Source organism: Heterodontus francisci, chromosome 5, assembly GCF_036365525.1.
Source record: "Heterodontus francisci isolate sHetFra1 chromosome 5, sHetFra1.hap1, whole genome shotgun sequence".
Classification (NCBI taxonomy): domain Eukaryota; kingdom Metazoa; phylum Chordata; class Chondrichthyes; order Heterodontiformes; family Heterodontidae; genus Heterodontus; species Heterodontus francisci.
In genome coordinates, this window is record NC_090375.1 from 8,718,095 (window position 1) to 8,738,566 (window position 20,472).

General features: G+C 43.3%; 1 protein-coding gene across 1 annotated transcript in view; it reads left to right on the top strand.

The window, feature by feature from the left end:
* The window catches only part of riok3 (RIO kinase 3 (yeast)), a 40,057-nt gene extending 25,483 nt beyond the window's left edge, over nt 1-14,574 (top strand). The window contains exons 8-13 of the mRNA XM_068031079.1: nt 3,473-3,655; nt 6,614-6,773; nt 7,727-7,807; nt 10,565-10,654; nt 12,823-12,930; nt 14,185-14,574. Of these exons, the coding sequence (XP_067887180.1) occupies nt 3,473-3,655; nt 6,614-6,773; nt 7,727-7,807; nt 10,565-10,654; nt 12,823-12,930; nt 14,185-14,280 (718 nt within the window). The 3' untranslated portion in view covers nt 14,281-14,574. The remainder of the gene's footprint in view (nt 1-3,472; nt 3,656-6,613; nt 6,774-7,726; nt 7,808-10,564; nt 10,655-12,822; nt 12,931-14,184) is intronic.
* The last annotated feature ends 5,898 nt before the right edge of the window (nt 14,575-20,472 follow it).

Below are 20,472 nucleotides of genomic sequence, written 5' to 3' on the forward strand. Positions count from 1 at the left end.
CAGTTCTGTGGCAAGAGATGAAGGCAGGCAGAGGAGATCTTCTCTGTCCAAGAGCTCGCAGTGTTCTGCCTGGCAATTCATTTGTGGAGAGTTCAAAAACTCCAACAGCCAGTCAGTCATGTGACTAAAACTGGCCTGACCACTTCTGTGTATTGGAGGAACAGGGACTGGCCCCCTTTGTTTCCACATTGTCTGGTACTATGCAAATGTCCTTCCAGTCAGCGATTGCAGTTTTTAAAGTTTTAATGTACATGTGGCGAAATAATGTGTGCCTCAGTCTTGGCAGGTGAGGTTTGCCTGATGATAAAAAAATTATTGGGTTCTCCTTGATTTTACTTGCCAATATTTTTCATGTCCTCTCTTTGCTTTCCTAATTTCTTTTTTAATTCCACCCCTACCTTTATTATACTCTAGGTTTTCTGCAGTATCGAGCCCTCTGTATCTGTCATGAGCTTCTCTTTTTTTCTTCTCTCCTTTAAGCCCCTTGACATCCAGGGGGCTCTGGATTTGTTGGTCCCACCCTTTTTCTTTAAGGGAACATACTTACTCTGAACCCTCACTATCTCTTCCACTGCCTCCCACTGATCTGGCACTGATTTACCTTCAAGTAACTGTTTCTAGTCCACTCTAGTTAAATCACACCCCAGTTTAGTAAAATTAGCTTTTCCCCAATTGAGAACTTTTATTCCTGGTCTATCTTTGTCCTATTCCATAAACTACCCTAAATCTAACTGAATTGTGATCACTTCCACCAAAGTGCTCCCCAACTGAAACCCCTTCCACCTGCCCAGCTTCATTCCCTAAAACTAAGTCCAGAACCGCTCCGCTTCTTGTTGGACTTGCTACATACTGGCTCAAAAGTTCTCAAGAATTCTGCTCCCTCCCTAATTCTATCCTAGTTAATATTTGAAAGCTCCCACTATTACTGCCCTGTTGTTTTTGAACTTCAGAGATTTGCTTACATATTTGCTCTTTTATCTCCCTCTGACTGTTTGGAGATCCGTACTACAATCACAGTAGTGTGATTGACCCTTTTTTGTTCTTCAGTTTGTTACCACTGAGGCGGGAAGAGTGCACTGTTAATTCAGTCCCACTTCTCCACAGGTCACAACATAAGTTTAAATTTTCCCACTTACCGAAACAGTCAATTAGATGCTCTATTTGTCCCCAGAATAAAGCACACCAACCAGGTTCCTTTAACAAACAACACAATTATTTGTTTATTATAAAACCAAGTCTTAACTAATAATAAAGTAAATATATACGTGAATTGAAATATTAGTCATAGAGAGATACAGCACTGAAACAGGTCCTTTGGCCCACCGAGTCTGTGCCGACCAAAAACCACCCATTTATACTAATTCTGCATTAATCCCATATTCTCTACCAGTTCCCCACCATTCTCCTACCACCTACATACACTAGGGGCAATTTACAATGGCCAATTTACCTATCAACCTGCAAGTCTTTTGGCTGTGGGAGGAAACCGGAGCACCTGGTGGAAAGCCCTTTTTTTAATCTGCGCGCACACACAACCAGTTAGCCAGGAGAAAAAGGGATTTTGTTTACAGCTGTTACAAAGAAATAGGAGGAATCAAAAAAAATAACTTGTACTGAATAGTGGAAGTCCTTTGTTTTGGCGAGGTGCCCCAAAGGCGAATAGTTGGCTGCCACTCGGAATCTTTCCAGGCAATGTTGATGAACAAGTCTGTCTTGGGTAGGCTTTCAAAGAAATTCAACTGCAGAAGACTTCACGATGCAGAGTTCTTTTAAAAATGCAAGGTTTCTGTAAACATCTAGGATTTCTTAAAAATACAGGAGGCAACAGTACAACTTCATACAGGCTTTTGCTTCTTGAGTAGGGATTCTTCAAAGAGAGATAACAGTTGCCTGGATTTTCTTCTGATCTCCTGGCAGGTCACTAAGCAAAACTCCTACTACCTTTTTTAGTCCAAAAACCAGCTGGCTTTTAACAGTTCAAGATTAGATTTTAGATTAGAGATACAGCACTGAAACAGGCCCTTCGGCCCACCGAGTCTGTGCCGAACATCAACCACCCATTTATACTAATCCTACACTAATCCCATATTCCTACCAAACATCCCCACCTGTCCCTATATTTCCCTACCACCTACCTATACTAGTGACAATTTATAATGGCCAATTTACCTATCAACCTGCAAGTCTTTTGGCTTGTGGGAGGAAACCGGAGCACCCGGAGAAAACCCACGCAGACACAGGGAGAACTTGCAAACTCCACACAGGCAGTACCCGGAATCGAACCCGGGTCCCTGGAGCTGTGAGGCTGCGGTGCTAACCACTGCGCCACTGTGCCGCCAGGCAAGTCCGATCATCATAAATCCTGTCTTCTCATAACACAACTCTCCTGCTATGTTCACTTGAAATCATGTGCCTTCCAGTAAAAACTTGTTTACTGGTCAACCTTTTGTTGACCTTCCTTTTTTAAAAAAAAAAGCACCCACAAAGTTCAGTAGTCTCCAGATGATTCAATGTCCATGATCTCCTTTTCAGTTTTTAAAATATAGATTCTCAAGTTTCATCAAAAAGTATGGAAACCATATAAGTTCAACCCATATGGCTTCAACCAGATCATCCCCCCCCTCAGAAATATAATTGCTGCTTTAATCAATATTGCGACCCCACCCCATCTTTTATCCCCCTCTCTATCCTGTCTGAAAACTCTGTAACCAGGAATGTTGAGCTGCCACTCCTGCTCTTCTTTCAGCCATGTCTCAGTAAGAGGCAGTGGCATAATGGTGATGTCACTGGACCAGTAATCCAGCACCTGGGCTATTGTTCTGGGGACTTTGGTTCGAATCCCACCACGGCAGATGGTGAAATTTGAATTCAGTTAATAAATCTGTCATCATCTAATGATGACCATGATGTTGATTGTTGTAAAAACCTATCTGGTTCACTAATGCCATTTAGGGAGGGAAATCTGGCTTGTGTGTGGGACTCCAGACCCACAGCAATGTGGTTGACTCTGAAATGGCCTACCAAGCCACTTAGTGCAAGGGCAGTTAGGGATGGGCAATAAATGCAGGCCTAGCCAGTGATGACCACATCCCACAAACGAATAATATGTAAAAAAAAAAACATACTCCCACGTGTCGATCTGATTACCCATAGACCAGTTGGGCTGAGTAGCCTGTTTCTGTGCATGTAATCCTATGGAATTGAAGTGTTTTTATTTTTAGTTTCTGGTTTAGTTGGTGCCACATTTGCCATGTAAGAGCTGGAGCTCTTGTAAATGTGAGAAATGAATGTTGGCCAGGTATTTTGTAAACTATGGATGGAATTACTAGTTAGAGATGATCTTTCCATCACAAGCATAATGATGATGTGATTCCTGCTGGTTGTTTTGGCATAAATTTTAACACGTGTCTCCAAGCTGAAATTAATATTGGCACAAATTCATTGTGGCTTCTCCCTCTTTGTCCTTCTGAAGCATGGATGACAAAATGGTTCCCACTGAGTGCGCCATCAAAGTTTTTAAGACGACACTTAATGAGTTCAAAAACCGTGATAAGTACATCAAGGATGATTACAGATTCAAAGACCGTTTCAGCAAGTTAAATCCTCGCAAAATCATTCGCATGTGGGCAGAGAAGGAAATGCACAACTTGGTCAGGTATAGTGTCTTTTTTTTTAACCAATTGAAAGGTTGTCCTGAATTTTTCTCCGAAGTTTGGATATAGGAAAGTTTGGTGAACTCTCATTCTGTATCATGGTGGTTCCAAACATAGTTATTGAATGGTTTTAATTCTGTCATTTTATTACAGGCCAAATTGCAGTCACATTTTGCAGTGTAGACTTGATGCATCACACAAACGTCAGCAATTAACAGCTGTTTCCACAGATACGTTTTGAGGACTGGCTGGTGTAGCTTTGGCTGATGTGAAGGAAGAGGGTGGGGGAACGTTGGCGAAGGGATGTGTGCTACCCAGAACTGATCACTACTCAAATAGGGTCTAACCAGCGCTTTATACACCTGTAGCATAACTTCCACCCCTTTCTATTTCAGCTCTCTTGAGATGAAGGCCTTTAATTTTTTTTTCCTATCTGTCAAAACTCCTCACCATGATTTATAAACTTTTCTGGTATCCTCCTTTTCTCCTGTGAAGGTCAATGCACAGCAATTGTATAGTAAGTTTCTTTTCTTTCAATTCCAATATCATCTTTAAGGACCCACGTTACCCGAAGCCACCCTCTTTCTCTTAATATCCTTGTCATAACTTTTCGTGACACCCTTGTAAGTTTTTTTTTCTGATTTCCTTTTTGAGCTCTTATTACTTTTTGTTTCCCATTGTAGTTCCGAATATCTCTCCGGTATTCTTTGCAGTTATACAAGCCCTTTCTTTGAGTTTTATCACTCACCCATTTGGTTGATCAGGTTTCTATATTAACACAACTAGAGCTTTTGTGCTTATGGGATAGTTATACTCATGTGATTTTTGAATACCATTGCAAGCTTCATGGTGCAAGTCAAAATAATCCAGATGAGTAAAGAATAAAATGGCTTTTGTTTCTGTGTCCAGGCCCCTCCATAAGGTTCCTATCTCCGTGACCACCTCCCAAGATCTCTGCGCTCCTCCAATTCTGACCTCTCGCCCATCCCCGATTTTCATTGCCCCATCATTGGGGCTGTACTTTCAGCTACTTACATTTTAAGGAGCGTCTTAAAAGTGGAAAGAGAGGTGGAGAAGTTTAGGGAGAGAATTCTGGAATTTAAGACCTTGGCAGCTGAAGGCACAGCCACCAGTGCCAGTGTGATTTAGAATCGGGCCTGCTCAAGAGACCAGAATTGAAGCACAAGAATCATGGCGGGTGGGGCTGGAGGAGATTACCAGGGTGGGAGTTGAGAGGCTGGAGGAGATTACCAGGGTGGGGGGTGTGAGCGGCTGGAGGAGATTACCAGAGTGGGGGGGTGGTTTGTGGGGCTGGAGGAGATTACCAGGGTGGGGGTTGAGAGGCTGGAGGAGATTGCCAGGGTGGGGGGGTGGTTTGTGGGGCTGGAGAAGATTACCAGGGTGGGGGGGGGTGAGCGGCTGGAGGAGATTACCAGAGTGGGGGGGGGGTGGTTTGTGGGGCTGGAGGAGATTACCAGGGTGGGGGTTGAGAGGCTGGAGGAGATTACCAGGGTGGGGGGGTGGTTTGTGGGGCTGGAGGAGATTGCCAGGGTGGGGGTTGAGAGGCTGGAGGAGATTACCAGGGTGGGGGGGGGGGGGTTTGTGAGGCTGGAGGAGATTACCAGGGTGGGGCTTGAGAGGCTGGAGGAGATTACCAGAGTGGGGGGTGTGATGTAGGAGGAGATTACCCAGGTGGGGGGTGTGGACGAGGCCATGGAGGGATTTGAAAACCGGGTTGAGAATTTAAAATAGAGACCAGGATTAAGTACCAGAGGACTCAGATTTAAGGTGAGTGGCAAAAGAACCAAAGATGACCTGAGGAAAAACGTTTTTATGCAGTGAGTGGTTAGGATGCGAAATGCACTGCCTGAGAGTGTGGTGGAGGCTGATTTCAATTGTGGCTTTCAGAGGGGAATCGGATAAGTATCTGAAGAGAAAAGATTTTCAGGGCTGCAGGATAATGGCTGGTGTGTGGAACTGGCCAAGTTGCTCTTGCTGAGCTGAATGGCCTCCTATGCTGCGACCATTATGATTCTGTTAGCCGGTGTAGGTCAGCTAGCAATGGAGTGATGCATGAAAGGGGCTTGGTGTGAGTAAGGACACATGCAGCAGAATTTTGGATGACCTCCGGTTTACGGAATGTGGAACGTGGGAGGCTTGCCAGGAGTGCGTTGGAGTAGTGGTCAACAAAGGCATGGATTAGAGTTTCAGCAGTTGATGAGCTGAGGCATGGGTGGAGTTGAGTGATATTATGGAGGTGAAAATGGGCAGTGCCACTCATGGAGCAGGTATGTGATTGGTAACTCATCTCGGGGTCAAGATGACACCAAGGTTGTGAACAGTCTGGTTCAGTCTCAGACAGTTGCCAGAGAGATGGGGTTGGTGATGAGGGAGCAGAGTTTGTAACAGGGACTGAAGACGAGGACTGTGGTCTTGTCAATATTTAATTTGAGGAAATTTCTGCTCATCCAGTACTGGATGTCAGATAAGCAGTCTGGCAGTTTAGAGACAGCAGAGGGGTTGAGAGAGGTGATGGTGAGGTAGAACTGGGTGTCAGCGTACATGTGGTGTTCAATTGGCAGATGTCCATTTGCCAAATCAGGAAGCAGGAGACAGTCTGTGACCCACAACTGGTTTTATTCTCTCAAACCACAGTTCAGTACAAATACCTGTTTCCACTCTTCCCTCCTGGACTGTCTCCCTGTCCAGGAATAAATCTGCTGACTGTAGAAAAACCAAGCCCTTAAATACAAGCTGCAATGTGCATCACCTGCTCTCTCTTAACTCTGAAGTAAGTCCTGGTTAATTAAAGGAACCAGCATTTTCAACATTGCCATGATTTTGTCTGATGACCATGTTCCTGTGAGAGGCTTTGGGGTGTTTTTCTACATTAAAAATGCTACAATAAATGCAGGTTGCTGGTGTGGCAGTTACACAGTCTGATGCCTTTTGTTCTGCAGAATGCAGGAAGCTGGAATTTGCTGTCCAGAGGTGGTTATTCTTAAGAAGCATATTCTGGTGATGTCCTTCATAGGCCAGGATCACGTACCAGCTCCTAAATTAAAGGATGTTAAACTCAGCACCAAGGATATGACACGAGCCTACTACCAGGCTTTACATGTAAGCTATTCTTTCTCTGCACATGCTCAACTTACTATATAGAAAAGTGCTCTGCTGTTTCCAATCATACTGTGACTGTGCAATCCAAAAGAAGTGAAAATGTATCAAGCCTTGAAAGTTTCAGGGTTTGTGAGTGTGGGTTGCAGCTGTCTGGGTGTGTGGGCGGGGAGGGGTGCGTGGGCGGGGTGGGACACCTGTCTGTCTGGGTGTCTGTGAATCCAGCCATTAGCAAATGTTGAGGAAACCAAATTATATAGAATTACATAGAATGTCCAGCACAGAAATAGGCCGTACGTCCCACAGGCTTATGCTCCGCACGAACCTCTTCCCACCCTACTTCCTCTCAATCCAGCAGTGTGTCCTCCTTTTCCTTTCCCCCTCGTGTTTATCCAGCTTCCCCTAAAACCCATCCTTGCTCTTTGTCTCAACCACTCAGAGTTCCACATTCTCCACTCTCTGGGTAAAGAATTTTCTCCTGAATTCCCAATTGGATTTATTAGTGATTGTCATGTATGTATGGCCCCTAGTTTTGGACACTCCCACACGTAGAGCCATCTCTACATCTACCCTAATAAAAGCAAAATACTGCGGATGCTGGAAATCTGAAATAAAAACAGGAAATGCTGGAAATACTCAGCAGGTCTGGCAGCATCTGTGGAGAGAGAAGCAGAGTTAACGTTTCGGGTCAGCGACCCTTCTTCGGAACTGGGTTCCGAACTCCAGTTCCGAAGAAGGTTCGCTGACCCGAAACGTTAACTCTGCTTCTCTCTCCACAGATGCTGCCAGACCTGCTGAGTATTTCCAGCATTTCTTGATTCTACATCTACCCTGTCTGTTTTCATCTTCAATCCCTCAATCAGGTCTCCTCTTGGCTTTCCCTCTTCTCAATTGATTTTTTTTTTGCTGAGCAAAAGCTTTCTTGCTATTGGTTAATGGTCTGTTTTTTCGTGCAGATGATGCAGCAGCTGTACACAGAATGCAAGCTTGTTCATGCTGACCTGAGTGCATACAATATGCTGTGGCATATGGAGAAGGTAAGAATACTTTTGGATGTTTATGGGTGAGAAAGTTCAGTGAGAATTTTGTTGGGGTGGAGTAGACACAGCTGGATTACCAGACACTCATTAGAAGTAATTGGAATGGAGTGCTAAGTCATAGGAGTAGGCCATTCAGCCCATCAGACCACCCATTCAATGATATCATGGCTGATCATTACCGTATTGCCACTTTCCCATGCTATTCCCATATCCCTTGAAGTCAGTATCCAGGTATCTAATAGATTTCTGTCTTGAACATGCTCAATGACTGAGCTTCCACAGCCCTCTGGGGTAGAGAATTCCACAGATTCACCACCCTCTGAGTAAAGAAATTCCTCCTCATCTCAGTTTTAAATTGCCTGCCCCTTATTCTGAGATTATGTCCCCTGGTTCTAGACTCACCAGCCAGGGGAAACATCTTATCTCGATCCACCCTGTCACCCCCTGTAAGAATTTTGTAAGTTTTAATGAGATCACCTCTCATTCTTCGTAACTCGAGAGAATACAGGCCCGGTTTCTGCAATGTCTCCTCATAAGACAATTCTGCCATCCCAGGGGTTAGTCTGGTGAGCCTCTGTTGCACTCCCTCTATGGCAAGTATCTCCTTCCTTGGATGAGGAGACCAAAACAATATTCCAGGTGCAGTTCTCACCAAGGCTTTATACAATTGCAGCAAGACATCTTTACTCCTGTACTTAAAATCCCCTTGCAATGAAGGTCAGCATACCATTGCCTTCCTAATTGCTTTCTTTCAGTGACTCAAGAACAAGGACACCCAGGTCCCTTTGGACATCAACACTTCCCAATCTGTCACCATTTAAGAAATACACGGTCTTTGTTTTTTCTACCAAAGTGGATCACTTCACACTTATTCACATTATATTCCATCTGCCATGTTCTTGCCCATTCACTTAGCCTGTCCAAATCCTCTTGAAGCCTCCTTGCATCCTCCTCACAACTCACATTCCCACCTAGTTGTGTCATCAGTAAATTTGGAAATATTACATTTGGTCTCCACATACATATTTATATAGATTGTGAACAGCTGTGGCCCCAGCACTGATCCTTGTGGTACCTCACTAGTAACAGCCTGCCATCCTGAGAATGACCTGTTTATTCCTACTCTCTGTTTTATGTCTGTTTGCCATTTCTCAATCCATTGCAGCATATTACCCCCCAACCCCATGTGCTCTAATTTTGTTTACAACCCTCCTGTGTGAAACCTCATTAAAGGCCTTCTGAAAATCCAAATATACCACATCCACTGGTTCTCCTTTATCTATGCTGCAAGTAACATCCTCAAAAAAAACTCTCAACCGGTTTGTCAAACATGATTTCCCTTTCACAAATCCATGTTGACTCTGCCCAATCATATTCTTTTCTATCTGTCCAGTTATCACATCCTTTATAATAGATTCTCTTTATTGGTCATCCTTTGCTGGATTCTAAATTGCTCCCAATCCTCGGGCTTACCACCTTTTCTGGCAAATTTATAATCCACTTCCCTTGATCTAATGCAATCTTTAACTTTTGTTAGTCACGATTGAGTCATCTTTCCTGTTGTGTTTTTGTGTCTTAGAGGAATGTATATTTGTTGTAAACTGTGTTATACTAGCATTGCAGGTCTACCATTAAATCTTTTAATGTACTCTCCCAATCCACCACAGCCAACTTGCTCCTCATACCTTCATAGTTTCGTTTGTTCAGATTTAAGAAGTCCTTTCTTATTCATTCAGGAGATGTGGGCATCGCTGGCTAGGCCAGCATTTATTGCCCCTTCCTAACTGCCCTTGACAAGGTGGTGGTGAGCTGCCTTCTTGAACTGTTGTAGTCCATGTGGTGTAGGTACACCCACAGTGCTGTAAGGAAGGGAGTCCCAGGATTTTGACCCAGCGACAGTGAAGGAACAGTGATATAGTTCGAATTCAGGGTTGTGTGTGACTTGGAGGGAAATTGCCAGTTTCCTCTCAGAAGGCTGTAGGTAGATTCAGCAATTATCTTGAGCTTGAAATATGCCTTCCTTGTAATACAATAAATTTATCTTGTGCATCCTATTAGGAATGTAGGAAGAGGCCATTCAGCCCTTCAAGCCTGTTCTGCCAGTGATTTAGATCATGGCTAATCTGTATCCTAACTCCATCTACCCACCTTGGTTCTGTAACCCTTAATACCCAACCAAAATCTATCAATCTAAATTATAAAATTGTCAATTGACCCCCAGTCTCAACAACTTTTGGGAAGAGAATTGTGGATTTTCACTAAACTTTGTGTGAAGTGCTTAGTGCTTTCTGACATCTAGAATTAAGTTTGTTCTATTATATTTTGACTTGTCTTAATTCCGAATGGCAGTTCAGATGCTCTCAGATCTTAGCATGTATTTAAAATGACTCTCTTTCCCCCCCTGTCCCGTCCTCTCCCGCATCTCCTCCCCCCCCCCCTCCCCCACAACATCTGTTTTAAAGGGACTCTACCAAACCAACCCATTCCTTCACTAAAAGTTGTTTCTGCACCAACTAGAATTCTGATGGAACAGAGAAGAAATTTCATAGTCATAGTCGTACAGCATAGAAACAGGCCCTTCAGCCCACCGCGTCCATGCCGACCATAATGCCTATCTATACTAATCCCACCTGCCTGCATTAATTCCATATCCCTCTATGCCTTGCTCATTCAAGTACCTGTCCAGATGCCAGATTTCCTGCTGGTTTTTCTCAGTGTGATTATAACCTTTCCTGTGTTTTTGTTTGTTTACAGGTTTGGTTGATCGATGTCAGTCAGTCTGTGGAACCTACTCACCCTCACGGGCTTGAGTTTCTCTTCAGGGACTGTAAAAATGTTTCTCGGGTATTAATTATATTACTTTTGCTGTTACAGATTCATGTTATGCAAGTAACTTACCTTAGCAGCAGTGAATTAGTGCAGCTTTATGCAAAATTTTCAGCAGAGAAGCAGGCCATTCGACTCAGGTCCATGTCAGTGTTAATGAGCTACATTATTTCATCTCACGCTATCTCATATCCTCTATTCCTTTCCCCTGATCTAATTATCTAGCTTCCCCTTAAATTCATCTATGCTGTTTGCCTCAACCCCTCCTTGTAGTAGTGAGTTCTACATTCTCACCACTCTCTGGGTAGACTAGTTTTCTCCTGAATTCCTTATTGGATTTATGTGGAAATATCTTCTCTATGTCTACACCATCAAACCCAGTCATAATTTGAAAGACCTCTATCTGGCCACCCCTTGGCCTTCTCATTTCAAGAGCAAGGAGCATCATCTTGTTCAGTCTTCCCTCCCCACAACTTCCCTGTTCTGGGGAGGTGGTGGCGTAGTGGTAATGTCACTGGACTAGTAATCCAGAGCCCAGGCTAATACTCTGGGGCTATGGGTTCAAATCCCACCACGGCAGATGGTGAAATTTGAATTTAATAAATCTGGAATTAAAAGCTAGCAGTGACCATGAAACCATTGTCGATTGTTGTAAAATCCCATCTGGTTCACTAATGTCCTTTAGGGAAGGAAATCTGCTGTCCTTACCTGGTCTGGCCTACATGTGACTGCAGACCCACAGCAATGTGGTTGACTCTTAACTGCCCTCTGAAATGGCCTCGCAAGCCACTCAGTTCAAGGGCAATTGGGGATGGGCAATAACTGCTGATCTAGCCAGCGACGCCCACATCCCATGAATGAATTAAAAAACCCAGTAAATCTTTCTTCCATTTGCTCCAGTGCCTCTACATTCTTTTGGTAATATGGAGACCAGAACTGTTCACAGTACTCCAAGCCTCGTCTAACTAAGGTTCTTTATAAATTCAATACAACTTCTTTTGCTTTGAATTCTATTCCTCTCAAAATGAACCACAGGATTATTTTATTTGAGGGTTTTATCTGATGAGGTGGAAATTCAGTAGCTCTGGTGAAGTAACTCACTGCACCAAACACTGGCCTACTGAACCTATGTATTATTCAAAGAGCTCCCAGTGTGGACTTTCCTTTCTGCAGACAGTATCATTTCTAATTGCTGCAATGTTGAAGCTTAAACTTACCCAAAAGCTCACTGACTGCCCTCTCTACCTTTTTCTCTGTGTTACACCTTCCTCTCGTTCAACTTTGACCTTCCCGCCCCTCGCTTCCTCTACCTCACCCGTGGCTCCTGTCCTCTGGAACTCATCTATTCAGTTCCTTCCACCTTGACACCTCCCTCCCTACTTTCAGAAATGTCCTTTTAAATGTGCTTTTGATTTTCCATCCTAGCATCTTCCCTGTTATCCACCAAGTCTTTTTGCTGCTGCTTATAATGCAGTCTGAGATTGTCTTTCTGCCCTTCAGGAGCAGTGTATAACTACAAGTTGTTCCTCAGACTGCTGATGCCATTGATTTCATTTCTCTGTATTTCATGGGTAGGATGGCTCTGTTTTCGGAGCTGTGCGCTCACTCTGATTTACAATCCATTATGGCAAAAACAAACGAGTCTTTCCTGCAGGAGCACAAATGACTAGGCTGAGGAGCCCTATCGAATGTACGGCACTGATGCTCAGCTGCAGTTTTGCCTCAGTGGGTAGCACAGAGGCCCCTCAGTCAGAAGCTTCTGGTTTCAAGCACATAATCCAGTCTCTCGCTTCAGTGCAGTGTTGAGGGAGTGCGGCACTGGCTGAGATGCTGAAACATAAAATTGAGGTTCTGTCTGACCTCTCGGTTGAACGTGAAAGATCTCATGGCACAATTTCTAAGTGCAGGGTGTCATGGCCAATATTTATCCCTCAACCAACGGCACTAAAGCAGATTGTCTGGTCATTATCACGTTGCAGTTTGTGGGAGCTTGCTGTGCCGCGTTCTGTACATTATAACAGCTGCTGCAATTCAAAAAATACATTGTTGGTTGTAAGCTGCCAGATAAGTGCATTTCTCTTATTTTGAAATTGGTAGGCTTAAAATTGATGGTGAGCGCTTAACTTAGGGTTTTGTTAAGCTATGTACGTATAGAGTGATTCTTTATGTTGCTTCTCTTATTGCAGTTCTTCCAGAAGTCAGGAGTTGCTGATGTAATGAATGAAAGGGAGCTTTTCAATGCTGTCTCTGGTTTCAATATTACAGCAGATAACGAAATGGACTTCATTGTTGAGGTATGACCTTTTTGTGGAATTAAGCATGGTTTTATTATGTTAAAGGTTTTGTATAAATGTAAGTTGTTGAGGTCTCACTTTGTAAACTTTTCACTAGATAAACCAGCAAGTTAAACTGTATTTTCTAATAATACATCGCTGTGAGCAGGAAATATACTTGACAGGGCAAGAATTAAGCTAATTCACTATTTGTTTTGCAGTAGCCTCTGTAAACTTAAGGTCATCCGAAATTCTGCTTCTTGTATCTTTGCTCGCACCAAGTCCCATTCCCCTAACACCCCTGTGCTCACTGACCTACATTGGCTCCCAGTCAAGCAACGTCCTGATTTTTAAATCCTCATCCTTGTTTTCAAATCCCTCCTTATCACTCTAATCTCCTCCAGAACCACAACCCTCTAAGATCGCTATGCTCCTCTAATTCTGGCCTCTTGAACATGCCCGATTTTAATCACTCCACCATTGGTGGCCGCGTCTTCCATTACCTAGGCCCTAAGTTCTGGAATACCCTCCCAACGCTTCTTCGCCTCTCTACCTCACTTCACTCCTATAATACACTCTTTAAAACCTATCTCTCTGACCTAATATCATCTCATGTGGCTCGGTATCATATTTAGCTTTATAACGCTCCTGTGAAGATCCTTGGTACGTTTTATTACATTAAAGGTGCTATATAAATTATTGTGTAAAGCCTTTTGATTATCTGAGATTATTTCTGTCTATGGTGTTTACAGAAAGATGAAAATGTGCCAACTGCTTTAATAGATTGAGTGATTCAGGCTTTAAGGCAAAATGTAGCATCAACTTTTATCAATTATTAACAAATATTTGGTTGAATAAAACTGACCCCATACAATGGGGCGTCACAGTAGCTAGCACTGCAGTCTCAAGCGACCCAGGTTCAGTTCTGGGTACTGCCTGTGCGGAGTTTGCAAGTTCTCCCTGTGACTGCGTGGGTTTCCGCCGGGTGCTCCGGTTTCCTCCCACAGCCAAAGACTTGCAGGTTGATAGGTAAATTGGCCATCGTAAATTGCCCCTAGTGTAGGTAGGTGGTAGGAGAATTGGGGGAAGGTGGGGATGTGGTAGGGAATATGGGGTTAACGTAGGATTATTATAAATGGGAGGTTGATGGTTGGCACAGACTCGGTGGGCTGAAGGGCCTGTTTCAGTGCTGTATCTCAGTAATAATTAATAATAATTTTAATCCATTGTCTGTGCTAAAAGTGTATTTGCCTTTCTTTAAAAAATATCTTGTAGATCGAAGCTTTAGAAAAAATCAACGAAGACCACATCCAACAGCAAGGGAAACGTGTGAAGATGATTTACGATCATGAAAGTCCACCAGAGGATTAAAGAAGGAATGGCTTTTAAATATTTTATGCAGACTGGTCTTTGCACGAGGGGAAAATAAACTGGCAAGCTGGGATTCTATAGAGATGAAAAATTGCGCAATTTGATTTAAGATTAAAAATGAGTATCAGTAGATTTGTAGAATTGGTATTGTGACAAAAGTTAGATTGGAGTGGTGATGTTGAAAATGCTACTGCACCATGTATATTAATTTGGCACCTGTGACAGAGAAATGCTTTGGATTCTCTCATGTAAGCAAAGTTTAAAACTAAATAAATAACCCATCTTGACTTTAAACTACATTTTGGATGAAAGCTGCATTTTCACGTTTAGAGCGTAACCACAAAAGGTGGCATATTTTACATTGCCCAATTGAAGTGGGGACAGAGTTATGCACAATCACTGCCTTATTTGAAGGTAAATCCACATGTGATATGTGGGAGGCTTTTAAAGAGAGGTTGATTAACGTTCAGGAGAGACATGTTCCTGTGAAAATGAGGGATAGAAATGGCAAGATTAGGGAACCATGGATGACAGGTGAAATTGTGAGACTAGCTCAGAGGAAAAAGGAAGCATACATAAGGTGTAGGCGGCTGATGAAAGACGAAGCTTTGAAAGAATATCGGGAATGTAGGACCAATCTGAAACGAGGAATTAAGAGGGCTAAAAGGGGTCATGAAATATCTTTAGCAAACAGGGTTAAGGAAAATCCCAAAGCCTTTTATTCATATATAAGGAGAAAGAGGGTAACTAGAGAAAGGATTGGCCCACTAAAGGACAAAGGAGGAATGTTATGCTTGGACTCAGAGAAAACGGGTGAGATTCTAAACGAGTACTTTGCATCGGTATTCACCGAGGAGAGGGACATGACGGATGTTGAGGTTAGGAACAGATGTTTGATTACTCTAGGTCAAGTCGGCATAAGGAGGGAGGAAGTGTTGGGTATTCTAAAGGGCATTAAGGTGGACAAGTCCCCAGGTCCGGATGGGATCTATCCCAGGTTACTGAGGGAAGCGAGAGAGGAAATAGCTGGGGCCTTAACAGATATCTTTGCAGCATCCTTAAACACGGGTGAGGTCCCGGAGGACTGGAGAATTGCTAATGTTGTCCCCTTGTTTAAGAAGGGTAGCAGGGATAATCCAGGTAATTATAGACCGGTGAGCCTGACGTCAGTGGTAGGGAAGCTGCTGGAGAAGATACTGAGGGATAGGATCTATTCCCATTTGGAAGAAAATGGGCTCATCAGTGATAGGCAACATGGTTTTGTGCAGGGAAGGTCATGTCTTACCAACTTAATAGAATTCTTTGAGGAAGTGACAAAGTTGATTGATGAGGGAAGGGCTGTCGATGTCATATACATGGACTTCAGTAAGGCGTTTGATAAGGTTCCCCATGGCAGGCTGATGGAGAAAGTGAAGGCGCTTGGGGTCCAAGGTGTACTAGCTAGATGGATAAAGAACTGGCTGGGCAACAGGAGACAGAGAGTAGCAGTAGAGGGGAGTTTCTCAAAATGGAGACGTGTGACCAGTGGTGTTCCACAGGGATCCGTGCTGGGACCACTGTTGTTTGTGATATACATTAATGATTTGGAGGAAAGTATAGGTGGACTGATTAGCAAGTTTGCAGACGACACTAAGATTGGTGGAGTAGCAGATAGTGAAGGGGACTGTCAGAGAATACAGCAGAATATAGATAGATTAGAGAGTTGGGCAGAGAAATGGCAGATGGAGTTCAATCAGGGCAAATGCGAGGTGATGCATTTTGGAAGATCCAATTCAAGAGTGAACTATACAGTAAATGGAAAAGTCCTGGGGAAAATTGATGTCCAGAGAGATTTGGGTGTTCAGGTCCACTGTTCCCTGAAGGTGGCAACGCAGGTAAATAGAGTGGTCAAGAAGGCATACGGCATGCTTTCCTTCATCGGACGGGGCATTGAGTACAAGAGTTGGCAGGTCATGTTACAGTTGTATAGGACTTTGGTTCGGCCACATTTGGAATACTGCGTACAGTTCTGGTCGCCACATTATCAAAAGGATGTGGATGCTTTGGAGAGGGTGCAGAGGAGGTTCACCAGGATGTTGCCTGGTATGGAGGGCGCTAGCTATGAAGAGAGGTTGAGTAGATTAGGATTATTTTCATTAGAAAGACGGAGGTTGAGGGGGGACCTGATTGAGGTGTACAAAATCATGAGAGGTATAGACAGGGTGGACAGCAAGAGGCTTTTTCCCAGAGTGGGGGTTTCAATTACTAGAGGACACGAGTTCAAAGTGAAAGGGGAAATGTTTAGGGGGGATATGCGTGGAAAGTTCTTTACGCAGAGGGTGGTGGGCACCTGGAACGCGTTGCCAGCGGAGGTGGTAGACGCGGGCACGATGGAGTCTTTTAAGATGTATCTAGACAGATACATGAATGGGCAGGAAGAAAAGAGATACAGAACCTAAGAAAATAGGCGACATGTTTAGAGAGAGGATCTGGATCGGCGCAGGCTTGGAGGGCCGAAGGGCCTGTTCCTGTGCTGTAATTATCTTTGTTCTTGTTCTTTGTTCTTATTCTATGAAAAGGCTATTATTTCCTTTACCATTTTGATGTGTTGAGAAAGGTGCCACTGGCAGTGCAACACCTGGAGTCCAGGTGTAACTTGTTTCAACTAGATTCACTGAGACTACTGCAGATTCTAGCAGCAAGATGTAATTTAAAGAAAAGAGATAATATGGCTTTTATTTTACTTTTTAAAAAATACTTAGAAACTATTAATCCTAGTTCTTTGAATTGTTTATTTGTGTTTATGTAACTGCACAATTTGTTTAAACAATACATAATGAAATTCTAAAATTAAAGCAAAATATTGCGGATGCTGGAACTCTGAAATGACAGCAGAAAGTGTTGGAAATACTCAGCAGGTCTGGCAGCATCTGTGAAGAGAGAAAGAGTTGACGTTTCAGGTCTGTGACCTTTTGTCAGTTCACAGACGTGAAATGTTAACACTGTTTCTCTCTCCACAGATCCTGCCAGACCTGCTGAGTTATTTCCAGCACTTTCTGTTTTTATTTCATGATGAAATCCTGTTTGTATTTAACAGATTGCGAATTAATCTAAAAGCTATTAAAATATTTGGGATCTAATGGGAAACACTTCATTTTGTGTTTATAAACAGAATTTAACAAAACATGCTCCCCAAGCTAAATGTATCCAGAACGTTTGAACTTTGGCACCTAGAACGAATGCTCTCTGAGCTGGTGACTAAATTAGTAATTGTATTGTGCATCTTAGTTCATTCCATCAGAATATGGGAAGACCAGTCTGTACCCATTCAGCCTTCATAATAACCTGTAGGAGGGGCTTCCATAACACATTTCTTCCAAATAGTGTCTGTATAGCAGCCTTTTCCAAACAGCCCTTTCAAAACTAATGTCATATTTATCATTTTACTTATGTACAAATATTAGTCATCCAGAAATCTGCTACTCAGATCCTAACTTGCACCAAGTCCTGTTTCTCCATCACGCCATACTCGCTGACTTATGTTGTCTTCTGGTTATCGTTCTCATCCTTGTTTTCAAATCACTCCACGGCCTTGTCCCTCCCTACCTCTGTAACCTCCAGCCCTACAACCCTCCGAGATCTCTGCATTCCTCTAAATCTGACCTCCTGACCAACCCCGGTTTTAATCGCTCCACCATTGGCGGCAGTGCCTTCAGCTTCCTGGACCCCCAAGCCTTGAAATTTTAACCTTAAGCCGCTCCTTTTAAGATGCCCCTTAAAACCTTCCTCTTTGACCAAGCTTTTGGTCACCTGACCTAATGTTTATGTGGCTTGGTGTCGCATTTTACTTTAAAGGCGCTATATAAATACAAAATGTTAATTCTCTGGACATCATGAGTGCAACAAGAGTAAACAACACGAATATTGAACTGAGCTGAACACTGCTGCACCGTAAATAATGAAAAGCAATGTGAAGATTGTTTTATTGGCCTCTTTTCCACCAATCCCACAAAAGAATCTGCTTAAATATTGAATGTGACCAAGTGTATAAAGTGTGTCTAATATATTCAGTAACTATTCTAACCACATGTCTGATCCTCAAACCCATAGCTTTCAGCTATGTTCTCCCTTGTGTATAATGACAATGTGTTTAGTATTTGCACTGTTTGTGTGAAATAACTTGAGGTACAGGAGTTCAAATTGGAAAGGAAAATTCTAAATGTGCTGAACAAAGGATGTCACAGGTACTACAATAATGTGTATAAACCAGTACAGTACACCATAGTGTGATTAGTAAACACAAGGGCAAGTGGTTTATTGTCGATGGACACTACTGCTCTGTTTGTTCTGAAGAATTAATCTTCAGGGTAACTTCCTGGTTAAGTAGATTTGTAAATTATAGAATTGTTAGAATTCCTTCATGTGGCACAGTGGTTAGCACCGCAGCCTCACAGCTCCAGCGACCCGGGTTCGATTCTGGGTACTGCCTGTGTGGAGTTTGCAAGTTCTCCCTGTGACCGCGTGGGTTTTCGCCGGGTGCTCCGGTTTCCTCCCACAGCCAAAGACATGCAGGTTGATAGATAAATTGGCCATTGTAAATTGCCCCTAGTGTAGGTAGGTGGTAGGAGAATTGAGGGAAGGTTGGGATTAATGTAGGATTAGTACAAATGGGTGGTTGTTGGTTGGCACAGACTCGGTGGGCTGAAGGGCCTGTTTCAGTGCTGTATCTCTAAATAAAATGTAAATAAAATTTCCCAGGAACTAGAATAATGAACCGTTTAAAGTGATTTTTTTTGTAAAAACAGTCATACAGCACAGAAGGAGGCCATTCGGCCCATTATGCCTGTGCTGGCTCTTTGAAAGAGCTATCCAATTGGTCCCTCTCCTCTGCCCTTTCCCCATAGCCCTGCAAATTTTTCCCTAAGTAGAGATTTTGAAAGTTACTATTGAATCTGCATCCAGTGCCCGTTCAGGCTGTCATTCCAGATCATAACCCGCTGTGTAAAATGATTTCTTTTTATTTACCCTCCCTGACTTTTTGCCAGTTATCTTAAATCTCCTAGTCACTGACCCGCCTGCCAGTAAAAGCTGTTTCTCACTATCTACATCGATGATAATGGATACTCCCATCGCTTTGCCTGATAAGTGTTCAGGTTGGTGTCATCTTGTGATAAACTAAATCTTGATTTGCCGATCCGATTGCAAACATGGCATATGAAGTCACGATTGGACAGGTAGGTGAAGGCATTGTCTTTGGGGAGTGCTTGCTTGTCCTGTAGGGACCTGACTTTCTCCAAATGTTGAGATTTCTTGACTGAGACTGCTCCATTTGGATCTGTCCATGGTTTTTTCCCCATGTAATGGGGTCCAACTTACGGGCTGAGATTGGCTTTCAGGATGTCTTTGTATCTTAAGTTTGGGACATCCTGTGGTACATTATTCCAGTGCTCAGCTGGCTGTTGAATACTGCTTTTGGTTTGCGGGAATCCTCCATGCAAAGCACATGGCCAACTCGGCAAAGCTGAGCTCTGATGAGCATGGTCTCTACCAGGCATATGGCACCTTGCAAGAAGTTTGGTGTTAAGGAATTTATCCAGCCTCTTGATGTTGCAGATAGATCTTAAGCAGCGAAGGTGGACTGCATCTAGTTGCTTTATGTGATACAGGTAGGTTGTTCACACCTCGCAGCCATGGAGAAGTGATGGGAGAACCACTGCCTAGTAGACTTTAATCTTTGTTTTCAGACAGACTCCACGCTCTCTCCAAAGCCATCATCCAATGGACTGTTGTTGGAGAGGATACTCCCAAGATAACAGAACTTCTGAACTCAGTTGAGGGGTGTATGATTAATTGTGACGATGGGGTCTTTGAGTTTGTGGCCAGGGGCAGGTTGGTACAAAATCCCCCTCTTTTTCAAACTTATTGTAAGGCCAAAGCATTCAACAAGCAGCTGGCTGGCCTACAGAGTGTGTGCTATGAGAGCACAGTCATCGGCAAACGAGTTCACTTACCATCTGGTAATCAAATCCTCTGGCTACTGACCCTCCTGCCAGTGGAAACACTTTCTCCCTATCTGTATCAAAACCCTTCATATATGCAAGTATTATAAATGTCCAATCTCAAAGCCAGAAGAATAAGGACTCATTTCATTGCAGGGAGTGGGCAGGGAAGTGAAGTTGAGACAAATGATTAGCTGTGATCATACTGAATAGT